The sequence below is a fragment of the Brachionichthys hirsutus genome, chromosome 14 (genome assembly GCF_040956055.1).
Source record: "Brachionichthys hirsutus isolate HB-005 chromosome 14, CSIRO-AGI_Bhir_v1, whole genome shotgun sequence".
NCBI lineage: Eukaryota > Metazoa > Chordata > Actinopteri > Lophiiformes > Brachionichthyidae > Brachionichthys > Brachionichthys hirsutus.
Window position 1 is genome coordinate 5561029 of NC_090910.1, and position 12383 is coordinate 5573411.

Consider the following 12383-nt stretch of genomic DNA (forward strand, 5'->3'; position numbering starts at 1 on the left):
GGATAGCTAAACACTCATAAGACGATGACCTTCAGCTTCTCTTTTCTTTCCAATGAAAACTAATTTAACATAAACAAGAGCAGATGAAACGGCGCCCTGCTGGCAGAGGCGGGACATGTTTCCTTATTGTCGCTCCTCATTAGCCGATGATGGCCTGTCTCCACGCCGGACGGCTGCAGTCGCCCAAGTGAAGTTGAGGCGTGCGCACAGACACACACACACACACACACGCACACACACACACACACACACACACATACATCTGCTGTCATGAGACTGCCCTCTCTCATGACTCGCCAAACGCCATGTCCCGCTACGATGCCAGCCATTACTGGCTCCTTCTCACACACACAGACAGCACACGCACAAACACACACACACACACACAGACAGAGGCTGGTTTAGCATGAGAGCAGAGGGGGCAGATTTGCATCTGCCAAAATGGAAAAAGGCCGCAGCTTCTTGAAAAGGGATACAGAATTGAGTCGTCACATGGAACAGGGATTGCATCATGGGTTTGTCCTTTATTCTCATTTTCTTACAAGAACTTTATTTTTCTTATTTTGACGTGTGAGGTCCAAACCTTATTCTTCAGGAGGGACATTGAGAGATGAGGTCCTCGTGCATTTTAGGGCATTTATCTTAAATGTTTGTTCTATTACACTGCTGAGATAAACTCTGTTCACAGTTATGTTAGGAATGCGCCCACCCACTCATTAACCTGCCCAACAACAACCCACTATTGCCTGGAGCGGAGACGAATCACTGCATTAAAAAACGGAAACACCTCAGACGTGGTCACTTCAGGTTCGAGGCTCACTTCTTTTCTAGTTAAAAATCATAAAATGGAAACATTTTGGTGTTCGGAAACACTCCATTAATATTGTGCAGAAAAGGTTAAATAGAAAGGAGCACTTTAAAGACAATTTATTTTATGTCATCATTCTGTATATTTTAGCACTCTAAGCTCCAAAGCATGACAAGCATCCAAAACCCAGAAGGATCCAGAGTGAAATTCAAGCCAGGAGACCAGAATCTGACTTATGTTCCTTCTGTTTAAATACCAATGAAAAGAATTGGATTTGTGAGTCATTAAAATCAGATTTGAAGTGGCAAAGCAAACAAAAAGCAGCTGCAGCTGATCACTCAAACCGATGTCAGCAAAGCGCTTTCATAACCCAACTTTCTTCACAGACGTTTGGTTTATACTTGAAGTTAACGTCAGAGGTCAAATGTTCCAAACACTGGGAGAGCAGTCGAGGGATGATTTGTTCTGGAAACTGTTCTGTTTGAGCTCGTTTCTACCACACTTCGGCCTGCGCTTTAAACACACCTGCTCGGAGGGCTTTCTCGAACACTTAACAATCTCGCCTTCTCTGCTTACAATATCTCGCATTGGTGCCAAACATCGTGTTTCTTTTAACTTAAGGCAGATACATATTACATACATACCCTTTAGGCAGGCATTCATTAAAAAACGTTGAAATCTTCACAGCTAAAGAACAATCCGATGATTGCTTGTTTAAATGTCATGTTCCAGACCCTTTAGGTGCTGCAAAGATTCCACACACTCAGAACCTCGTTAGTTTGATGGCCTGTGAAGCACATCTTTATTTTAATAATTTGGAAAATGTGAAGCTTGTGTCGCAGTAAAACTTTTTTAATTCGACCACTAAGCATTTCATGCGAAGCCCACAGCATTATTTAACAGACCTTGCCCACAATAAACACGAATGCTCACATAATGAGCGAGGGAGTGTTTGCACGTCACACCCACGCAAACGTAATCTTGTTTATAAGGGTTTAAACTTGGTCAAGTCATGCTCTGATTCAGTGTACTTAGTGCGGAGCTGTTCTGCAGCCTCGGCATATTCTTCATCGACTTCCTCCTTTAATCTCTGCTGCTTCTTCAGAAACTCTGCCCACTCATCCTTCAAACACTCCATGTTTGCCTGCAGCTGGGCGGACTGCAAGGACAACGAGAAATGAGAACATAACTAATATAACAAAAGGTTTTGGCAAACATCTCACAGCAATGTCGACTTGAATCGGAGAGAAACATGGATACACAGAGACTGGACGTTTTATGGTACAATTACAGTTAAGAGATTAGGACAGCTATTTGTTTGATTGCATCCATGGCTTGATATGATGACGCTGATGGCGTAAGGCTGCGCATGAGGACACTGACATTCAGCCCTAAATATGCTGTATGCACACAGACATGCCACAGTATCATAAATACATGATATCTTATCTGGATTTTCAAGGCTATGATATTTCTTCCACCTGCGCTGAAAGATTTTTCCAGGACTTTGCTTTTACCTGCTGTGACTCTAGCTCCCTCTGCTGGACTCTGTCGGCCATGTGATTAGCAGCCTCCACTGAAAATGGAAGATAAGCTCTTAAATATGCTTGACCTTTCTCACAACAGATGCGCAACATGCATTCATTTTAAATACTTAATTAAAAAAATTAACTGAACATTAAAAACATCAAATAATCCAAGAATCATTTATACAATGTCTAAAATTGACCCAAATTAAATCTGCATTCAGCAAGCAAAACTTAACAATCCCTCGGACCATTCGGACCAAATAACTGGTCCCGGTCAATGCTTTAACTATTTCTGATTCCTTTTCAAAATGAAAAGCCTGATCCCTCATCTTCAATGATCTTCTAGTAGCAAAAAATAAATAGAATCATCCACATGCAATGTCAGTATTGGTAAAATAATCCATTAGAATATAATGTTTGATAACCAAATGTTCCCTGAAAATTGTGTTATGTAATGTTTGCTATTGAATGTAAACCAGGCCATGTGTTAAGCATTATGGCAAAAAAAAGGTTACGTACACGTTTTAGTGATAATAGCCAGCTTCCTGTTGACGTCCTCAAAATGCGTGGGCTGCATGTGTTCGTTTGTTTCCAGAACATTTTTACTGAGGTTCTCCAGCAGTCTGCCCTCTCTGTGGCCACGCTTTTCCTAAACGGCAGCAGGGGAAACCTTAGTTTCATGCACACATGTGAGTTTCATCCCAAGTGCCAACTCATAAAGTTTAGTACTTCAAACTCTGTCACAAAGTAGCGGATCTCTGCACTGACAACTGGTCTGTGGTCCAACAGTCTGGTCTGGATTTCACCCACATCTGCAGGAAGCAACAATAATCACATTAAATTCAGCCTGTTCAAGAACGTACGAGAGAAAAAAAGCACATATTTCAGCCATAAGTTAACATGTTTTGACATCGTATTCAAACAGACCCTAACATACAGCACATAAAATATAGGCACACATCATTCTGTGCTAATCAGATGGGATCAGTGGTAACACGACGCAGAAAATGCCTCTGTTTCTTCTTTCCGGGGTAGATTTCACTCACCTTGAGCTATTTTGTCCATTTTTACAGGTCATGCAGACACGTTGGCTTTAATGGTGAGAAAAGAGTTTTGTCTCCAGTGAAGAAGCTAGCTCAACCAGATGCTAACTTGATAATCAGTATCTGAATGTTCCTAACAGGAAGCGAATTGTGAAAAAGAAAGACATACTTAACATAACAAAACCGCGATTAATTAAACAATACTATACCTCAATAACGCCTTTATAAATAACGTAAAAATAAATGAATGTCTCATGCTAAATGTCTGTCAGCTGACTGAAGCGTAAACATTGGTACTACTACTTCCGGGTACGAAGCCATGGACTGAACCAAGTCAATTTTAGAGGGGTGAACGATTTATTTAGCTTAGTAAAAACAGATGTAAAAAGGAACAGCAACAAACAGTCCTGACTCAGGGTTTCCGGTCAGACTCTGGTGCAGTGGAGTTTTAAATGGACGCACATTTTTCAGACTATAGTGCGGACTGACGTGCTTCTCGCTGAGGACAGTAGATGTCAGTCTTGCTCTACGCTGGAATAAAGTGTTCCTTTTTAAAAACTCGTCTAACGCGTCACTTTGTCAAAGTGCGATCAACACATTCCTGATATTTTCTCTCCAAGGGTACTTGTATTAAGTTTTAGTTCTTTGAACATATCACAAAGCCTATTCCTCATTTTTAAAACCCAATATGTATTTAAACAAAATCAATTAAATACATTTTCAACATTTATAGTTCTTTGCTTGATGGCTGATGAATGACATTCCTCCCTCATCATCGTTTGATCTATAACCGCATTATTATCAAATAAAAATGATGAACTCGAGCCAGGGACTTACAATTTTTTTTGACTATGATTAATTCCTTGTAAATTAAAGATTTTTTTTTAATAAACACTTTATGATGGTAACTTATCAAAACCAATCAATGAAATAACAGTGTAATTTTTTGTCAGGCATTGTAATGTTAATGTACATTATGCACAGTGCACGGAGTAACATTCTGTCTAATAATGCATAAATAGGTCTTCATTGTTTCAGAAAAATAGCAAACACTGTAATCTCTGAATGATGAAGGAGGAGAAAATGTGAATTTGTTGACCTCTAAGAATCTACATGAGACAAGGTGACTTCATGTTTCCTTTCTTGGCTGGATACCATGTGATTAATCAATTAACTAGAATTAGGCATTAGATCCAAGCTTCTAAAAATTTGTCTTCAACAAAGTCACCACAAGATGGCCCCAAATACTTCGCATTAATTTTCAAAATTGCAATCCCCCCCCCCCCCCCAAATCCCTCAATGTCTTTGCTGGTGCTCTTATTAAACTTAATTAAATACAAATATTTTTGCATAAATGTATGAATAAATACAGCATTTGTGGCAAAAGCTAAGTACATGCAGAAGGAGCAAGGCCAGGCATTGTTTGGGGCAAACGTCATATACACGAGTTGTCAGAAGTTTGCTTAGTGAGACCTAAATTCATTAAAACTGTCATGATCACTTTAGAGAAAATAATTAAGGCACTACTTAGGACCCCCGCTGTCCACATTGTTTAGTTAAACACGTATTACATGCCTCATTAGTTTTGATTTGGGCCTATTAGAAAGATTAAATGATTGATCAACAGCCGAGGGATAAAAACGAACCCTTGGCAGTAGCGTCATGATCTCTGATAACAGAACATGTCAGATTCAGTAAAGGCCTCCATGACAGGAATGGGCATCTTGTTGTTGTTGTTTTGTTTATTTAGGACTCTGCAGGGTATCATGAAAATTATTAAGATCAACTCTGAGAATGGAAGTTTGACGAGTTTCATGCAGCATTAAAATATCTAAAGGATAGCAACTTGACAAAAATCAGAACATTAGTTTACAGTAATAGAAATAAAAGATATGGAAATCATTCCAAGAATTATTTTAAAAATATATCTGTTAATATAATATATATTTTTGTAGATTAAAAATTATTTCATAACTATAGTTTTATCTTCCATTTAAAATACGTTTATTTGGATTTGGTGTCACTAAAATACTTTTTAAAATATAATTTCTATTTAATAAATCGCATCTCGTAAAAAACTACAATATGAATTGATCTTTTGTTCTAAAAGTTTGCAAAGATTAAAGATGAAAAGAGGTTGGAAATAATACATTTTATATGTCACATTGCAAAGAGGAAGAAAAAAAGAAGTGGAAATGTTCACTACTAAGCTCTATAAAATGTGGAGGGCCAAGCACACATCATAGTAACGAGGGAGAATTTGTCCTCCTGCATCAACATCTGGAAGCGCGCTGATGTTCGGCTGCAGCAGCTGCACAGGAGCAGATCGTGTCTTTATCCGTGTTTCTGTCCCACAGGTCTATTAAGTGAATTCCGCCCTTTGTTTGACACCACTGCACAGAACCCAAAGCCTTTCTGGGACATTCTCCACACTAAAAAAGAATGACGCTGTTCAAAGTAATAAGAGACAATTGAAACTCATTCAAATGTTCGGTTAATTACATTTTAAAGTGGGTTTAACTCTAACCTTAACTTTATCTATATTTATTTCACTTAGTTCAAGATACAAAAAGACAAGGTTAAATTATAATATTTCTAACTGACCTATATTGTCAAGTAGTCTTACTTACTGCATATTCTTATTTTTACTATCATTAAATTGAGACTTTGCATATTGGATTTCTGGTAATATTCTTTGAGTGTTTTGTCTTTGTTGGGAATTGTGAACAATCTAAAAATTACAAAACAGTAAATAATGAATTCTTCCAATTTTTCTTCAAGATCCAAATATTTTTTTCCCAATATCTCAACTAAATATATTTAATCCCATACTTCAAATATATACAGAGTCTTTCTTAATTGTTATTTAAACATAATTGTCCATAATCCATACGATAAGCACGATAAACAGGTGTATTTGTTTCCACGTGTAAGAGATACTGGCTTTCTGCTACTCTACACTGCATATTATCTGTATGCAGAATGCAGGACAAAAGCTGCAGCGCTTCAGCCCGCATGCATGCATGCTTGGCAGTAACCAGTCGATCTCCTGCAGCTCTTCGACTAACGGTGATTCGGTCCAGTGGGAGGTCTGTGTGTGCGGTTTACCGAACATGCCCACTGGCCCTGAGAGCTCGCCCCGGTGGCGCTCTGGCCTCCGCGTCTCCCCCCTCCTTGGTCTGACCACGCTGCCCCTGTAACGACGGTGCTTGCATTACCCACTGGGTATAATTATTCTGCATTTCACTGCTCTCCACCCCCCCCCCCCCCCCCCCAACCTCTATTTCATGTTTCCCTTGTCTCTCTCTCAGCTCAGCTAGGTCTTGACACCAAGGCCCAGACGGAGGGCCGCGGGGCCGCTGCTTCGTACCCACAACGCCACTCACTGCATCGCGTCTCTGCACAGGTGGGGGTGGAGGTGAAGGTGGGGTGATGCAAGAGGGGGAAAGGGAATATGTGGGGGGTTACTCATTGGATGCCAAGGTCTCTGGGCTGGAGGGGACGTGGGATTAGAGGACCTGCTGCTTCTGCCCTTCTCTCCGTGTGTCCTGATCTCGTTCTCTCTCTCTCCCTCTCCTGGCCTGCAAACAGGTTGTTCCTACCTGTCCCATCGACCATTTTCTTGACCCTCTGCTTGCTGTAGGATGTTTTGGACCCCTGCACCATGGAGAGGAGGTGCAGAGGGAGAAAGCAGAATAAAAGGTGGACACGACAAAATGGAACGCATCGTGAAGGCAGAACACAAATAAACACACTGAAGGCCCTCTTGCTGCAGTAGCACTTGAGAAGTCACTTTGTAGCGTGACACTATCCTGCTGTTGCTCCAAGTTGTCCCAAGGCCTGATGGGAAAACAGTGGCGGTACATGGCTTACAGCCTGAAAATCAACATATGTACTCGTCATCCTGCGCTTTTCAGGGAAGAAAATGAATTTTTTTTTTCCCTTTCAAGGCAAAAACAGAACAAAACCTTGTCAAGCGCATCTTGAACTGCCTCTTTTTCCTGGAGCCTGAGATCGACACTGGACTGGAAGTGTGTGTTTGCAGGGGAGACCAGTGTGTCATCCACGATTAGCGTTTGCAGTGGGCTCCTGCCTCCATTTCAGGCCTCGTTCCGGAGATTAACAAGAACCACACTGTCATTTCTGCCATGGGGGGCTTTCCCTTGTCCGTGTCGTGTCCTAGGAAGAGAGTGATTGGCTCTTTCTCCAAAAGGCAATGTCGAGGTTGATTGAGGCACAAAAAAGGCTGCGGAACACTTCAAACCTGTTGATGAAGCGCGTCCTACAAGGTGCCAACAGTACAGCTGACCGATATTGGGGCAAAGGGCGCACTGAGCAAGGAAATCCATTTGTCGGTGGGTAAAATCATTACTTCGTGTGTCTGAATCATTTCAAACAAACACTTGTAATTCAGTTACACACACAGACATGCAAGCACGCCCACATTGGAGATGAATGCGTCGGGTGGAGGTGCAGGCGCTGTCAAAGCTGAACGTGATGCTTCTTGAAGTTTTTCTTCAGTTTGTGTAGCGCATGTTTGGTGATATTCAACATGGAACAGCGCAGAGGAGAAAGGCAAGGAGTAAAAAAAAAAAAGGGGGGTCTGCCTTGGGGTCACACACGCACAGGCACGTGCACGTGCATACGCACAGACACTTTTTGGGCTGCTGTGGCATGTTTGGAGCAGTGCCTCGTCAGATTAGGGCCATGCTGGCTGTGTTTGATGGCCAACCTGGACAGACAAGGCCTGCCAGGCACAAACTGCTCAGGCACATGATGTCAGGGCGGGGACACACACACACACACACACACGCACACACACACACACACACGCTCACGTACACAAAAATTATCCTGCGCCAGACCAAAGAGACAGATGACACCCAGCATGAAGCTAAAGCCAAATCTGTAAGCATCCGCTGCGATCCAGCTGGCTAGCCCTAGGGTACCTGTCTCTGCGAAGTGGAATCAGCGTCACCCCTGTGAGCTGTCAAATTAGCTCACAGGGCTGGAAATGCTGAAGAGATTTGGCCCCTCGTTGTGGAAGAGCAAAGAAGAAGGGAGGGGGGGGGGGGGTTATATTCAAGCTGCTATTAATTCATACTCCTGTTGGGAAAAATGGTTCAACTCCCAACAACATAAAGATGGTGAGAGGTGGACTTAGTGCAAACCTGTGGAGAGGGGCGATGCTGTAATGAAGACTCACATCAACATGAGCGAATGCATGCACGCACATGCTGATATGAGCAGATGCACACGCTCAAACATGGACGAAACTGTCATATGCACACGCACACGCACACGCACACGCACACACACACACACACACACACACACAGAGCCAGGGGCAAGTTTTCAATTACTGCCAGAGCTAAGCAGTCACCTGGGAGAGACGTACAATGTTTGAGACGAAAGGCATTTCAGCAAGGATTTTTTTTTTTTACAACCCTTTTTTGTCCCAGTTATGAGACAGCTGTGAATGTCAGGCACATGATCAAAAATGACATCAAAGAAAACAGCACATGTTTCATCAGCAAACATTTATATCTCAGGAAATGATCAAGAAAAGGCTCGAAACAACTGTTGACTGTGTGAGAAGGTACAGGAAGGAAAGACGGGATTACTGCATCCATGTAGTCAACATTAGCAGCATGAACGGAGCATCATCCACCAAAACGACTTCAGCACAATAAAGACAAAAGTAAATTAGAAAGATATGATCAATGACTAAAAATGCTTTCAGAATGTCAGGACAATAAAAATAATGAATGGCAAATGTATTGATATTGACAATAAAAAAAACACGTCACTCTGTCCTGACACAAAGTTAGTGGACCGTCAGTTGAACATGCAAAATATGAAGCAAATATACAGAGAAAGTAAAATTTTCAGTCGTTTAAAGGTTGGCAAAGTGACAACATAACTTGAAATAAAAAGCTTTTTTTTTAAAATTTTGTGTCTTTAACTCTTTTCCAGCACTTATTCCTATAACAAAAAAATAATAATAAAAAAATATGGATGCAGCTTTCTAGCCAGGATGAAGCCCGTCTGGGCCCGAAGCGTCCCCGCCACGCTGGCGCGGTAATGGCCACAGCAGGTTCTCAGAGTGTACGATGACATGAACGTAGCGAGGAGGTAGGGACTGCCAACAAAAACACTGCTCCCTGGTGTGTGTGACAACATGTTGACCTCTTTGGAGAGCCTGTCCTGAGACGGACAAGAGAGAGAGAGAGAGAGAGAGAGAGTGTGTGCGTGTGTGTGCGCGTGCACATTGGGGTGCTAGATGGAACCTTACAGGAGTTTAGCGCTGATGACCACCATGGCGCGAGATGGCAGCCTTCCTCCTTGAGGGAGAGATTGTTACTCGTCTGGTTGGATGAACGTGAGACTGCTTTTGCTCGCTGAGCTTCTTTAGGCTATAAAAAATATAAATGAGACAAAATGCTCATTTTTACCCAGTAAAATTTAAAGTTTATTTTTAAGAAAGTGTGTCTCAGTATTTGTTATTTTAATTTTTTTAAAGAATATTGGGTAGAGCTGTCTGGTTGTATGTGGTTGAAGCTTATCACAATCTAAACATGCAGAATAGGTCGCGCAATTCATATAAAATCAACTAAGAGCAAACATCTCTCTCATCATGTCCTGGTAGGATAGCAAAATAGAACTCAACAAAATAAAAAATACATTAATAAATGAAATAATTTCATTAACCGTAAATTAATCAAACACGTCCACTTAAAATAAAAATAAAAAACAGATGAAGCCAAATATGCACAGTGACACTCGAAAAGAGAGACACAATCTGTTTATAAATCTGGTGTTATACACCGGTAATAACCTGAGCCTACTGTGGAGACAAGAATAACCCTGATGCAAAGTAGGAAAGTACATTTACTCAAGTACGGTACCTTCAGTACTACATTTGCGCCTCTTCCTTTATTTGTCTTGTTCATATGTAAATTCTATCATTTAAAATGTAGTCAGCATATGAATGTGAATAATGTATTATTATGGGATGCAGATATTAAGATGTTATTGCTGGATTAAAGGTCCGTGCTTCCTAACTTGGTCATTTCAGTGAACAAAATGTGTGCATTAATTTCAGTACTTTTCATTCACACATTCTCTGTCGTCTTTAAACATGCCTGGAATTCTGGATCGCAGCTTCAAGGCACTTCTGCATTGGCCCTATCATTCAAATCTCCTCTTCCTCTTCTTCCTCTCTTCTCTCCGCTGAAGTTTGTCCCTTGAGGTCCTCTCTTAATGTCTTTGACTAAACTTCAGCCAGCCTTGGCAGTGATGGCGCCCCATCGGAACGCAGTTGAGAGGAGACCGATATGACTGTAATGGAGGGTTTGCGGGCAGGGCCTATCACGCTGTGTCACCTATAAAAAGCACAGAAGCCAAGTGGCGGGGAGCATCGCACCCCTGGCTACAGAGACAAGAGAAGTCACACAAGCTACGCGGCCCTTCCACATTCGGATTAAACCGCTTTCGGAACAGATTGAATGTGCATTTTTTGACATAGCAGAAAGATCATTAATGGAGGAACACGGTCATTGACTTTGATCATTTTTCAGCATACGTGCACCCGTTTGCTCGGTGTCTTAAGCACTACTAAAGTCACTAACATAAGACACCTATTGGATGAAAGCCCATATCATTAGAGTTGCAAGGGAAGTGTGCATCTGCGTATATCATCTATGTTGAGTGTGTGAGGCGTTGTCACATGATTCTGCCCCAGAGGTTAGAGGATCAATGACAGCTATGAAAGTCACAAGGGGAGTCTGCAAGCAGATTTAAGGAGGCAAAGTTTCCCTCCCTCTGGCTGTGACCTAGGTTTGTGTGTGTGTGTGTGTGGACATATCCATAGGATGGTCATACAGTGTGTCTCCATACATCATTTGTGTTTGTTTTCTATGCATGCATTGAAGTTGATCCTGAAGCTAAATGCCACACACTGGAGTCTATTGTACATCCTATCAACACTCTATTAGGGGCCCACATCCTCTCACCCTGCATAAGCAGCATCTTTCATTACCAACTTACCCTCCCACCTTCACCCCGAGGCGGGCAGTGTGTGTGTGTGTGTGTGTGTGACCGCGAGTCTGTATCCTCAGGATTTCATTTCAAAAACCACTTTGACAAGGATAGATAACTGCATGTACATGTAACGCTCAGCAGCACAACATCAGAGGATCAGAAGGTACGGAGATGACTTTGTGTTTTCCTGTCTAAATGTCGATTTCACACCACCCTCTTTTGCGGATGCTTTTCAAAGAGGCTGCTGATCATCTGCGTGTCATGCGCTGTTAAATTTGGTCTTGATAAGGCGTGTTTTGGTGATCCTTCAAGAGCAAATTCTTTTCACGCATTATAAAAACCACACTGTGCATACACAAATCAGCCACTGTCCCTCTGGGTCTCTAACTTAAGTGTTTTTAGGCTCTGCTAGTGAACATGAACATCTTTATCTACCACTGGCCATCTTCTTTTGAGAAGCTGTCAGTCGGGGGCCTAGTTGAGAGTGAATGTAGGACCCTGGCCCTTCACTTTGGCCCACTGGGTATGACATTGTGCAGACAGCCTGTAATTCATTTCACGGGACGGTGAAAATAAAAGCATCCTTCAAGAGGCCACCGCCTGCATGATTAGAGAATTAGCTTGTCTCGAACCTTTCAGAGATCTGTTTGTCTTCTACTTCTCCATGCCTGCTACACACACACTAGCCTGCGTGCTGTAAACAGTCTATCATTATAATGAAGTGTTCTGATGTGCAGTGCAACACGTTTGCATGAGGCAATTTACAATAGATTGTGCTGCTGCTCCTGCTCGAGATCTTGATGAGGAACTGTTTGAATCTCTGTTCATGAAATTTTGAAAAGTGAACGAAGTAAAGGCAACTCATTGTTGGAGCAGAAAGATATTCTTGGGAGATCAGATAGCTTGTCCTCATAGCAACAACAAGATAAATCCCTCAGTGGAGCTCAGACGCCAGTGGTG

At 41.9% G+C, this 12383-nt stretch overlaps 1 protein-coding gene across 2 annotated transcripts; it reads right to left on the reverse strand.

Annotated features, from left to right (window-relative positions):
* Nucleotides 1–504: 504 nt before the first annotated feature.
* bloc1s5 (biogenesis of lysosomal organelles complex-1, subunit 5, muted) lies at nucleotides 505–3642 on the reverse strand. Of its 2 annotated transcripts, XM_068747985.1 has the most exons (6): nucleotides 3590–3636; nucleotides 3384–3428; nucleotides 3067–3149; nucleotides 2857–2986; nucleotides 2326–2384; nucleotides 505–1967 (listed from the first exon to the last, which is right to left on the reverse strand). In XM_068747985.1, exons 2-6 carry the CDS (start codon nucleotides 3400–3402, stop codon nucleotides 1794–1796), a joined length of 465 nt encoding a protein of 154 aa, XP_068604086.1. In that variant the 5' UTR covers nucleotides 3403–3428; nucleotides 3590–3636; the 3' UTR covers nucleotides 505–1793. The 2 variants fall into 2 exon arrangements, with proteins under 2 accessions (XP_068604086.1, XP_068604085.1); XM_068747984.1 differs by having other exon boundaries at nucleotides 3384–3642.
* Nucleotides 3643–12383: the final 8741 nt, after the last annotated feature.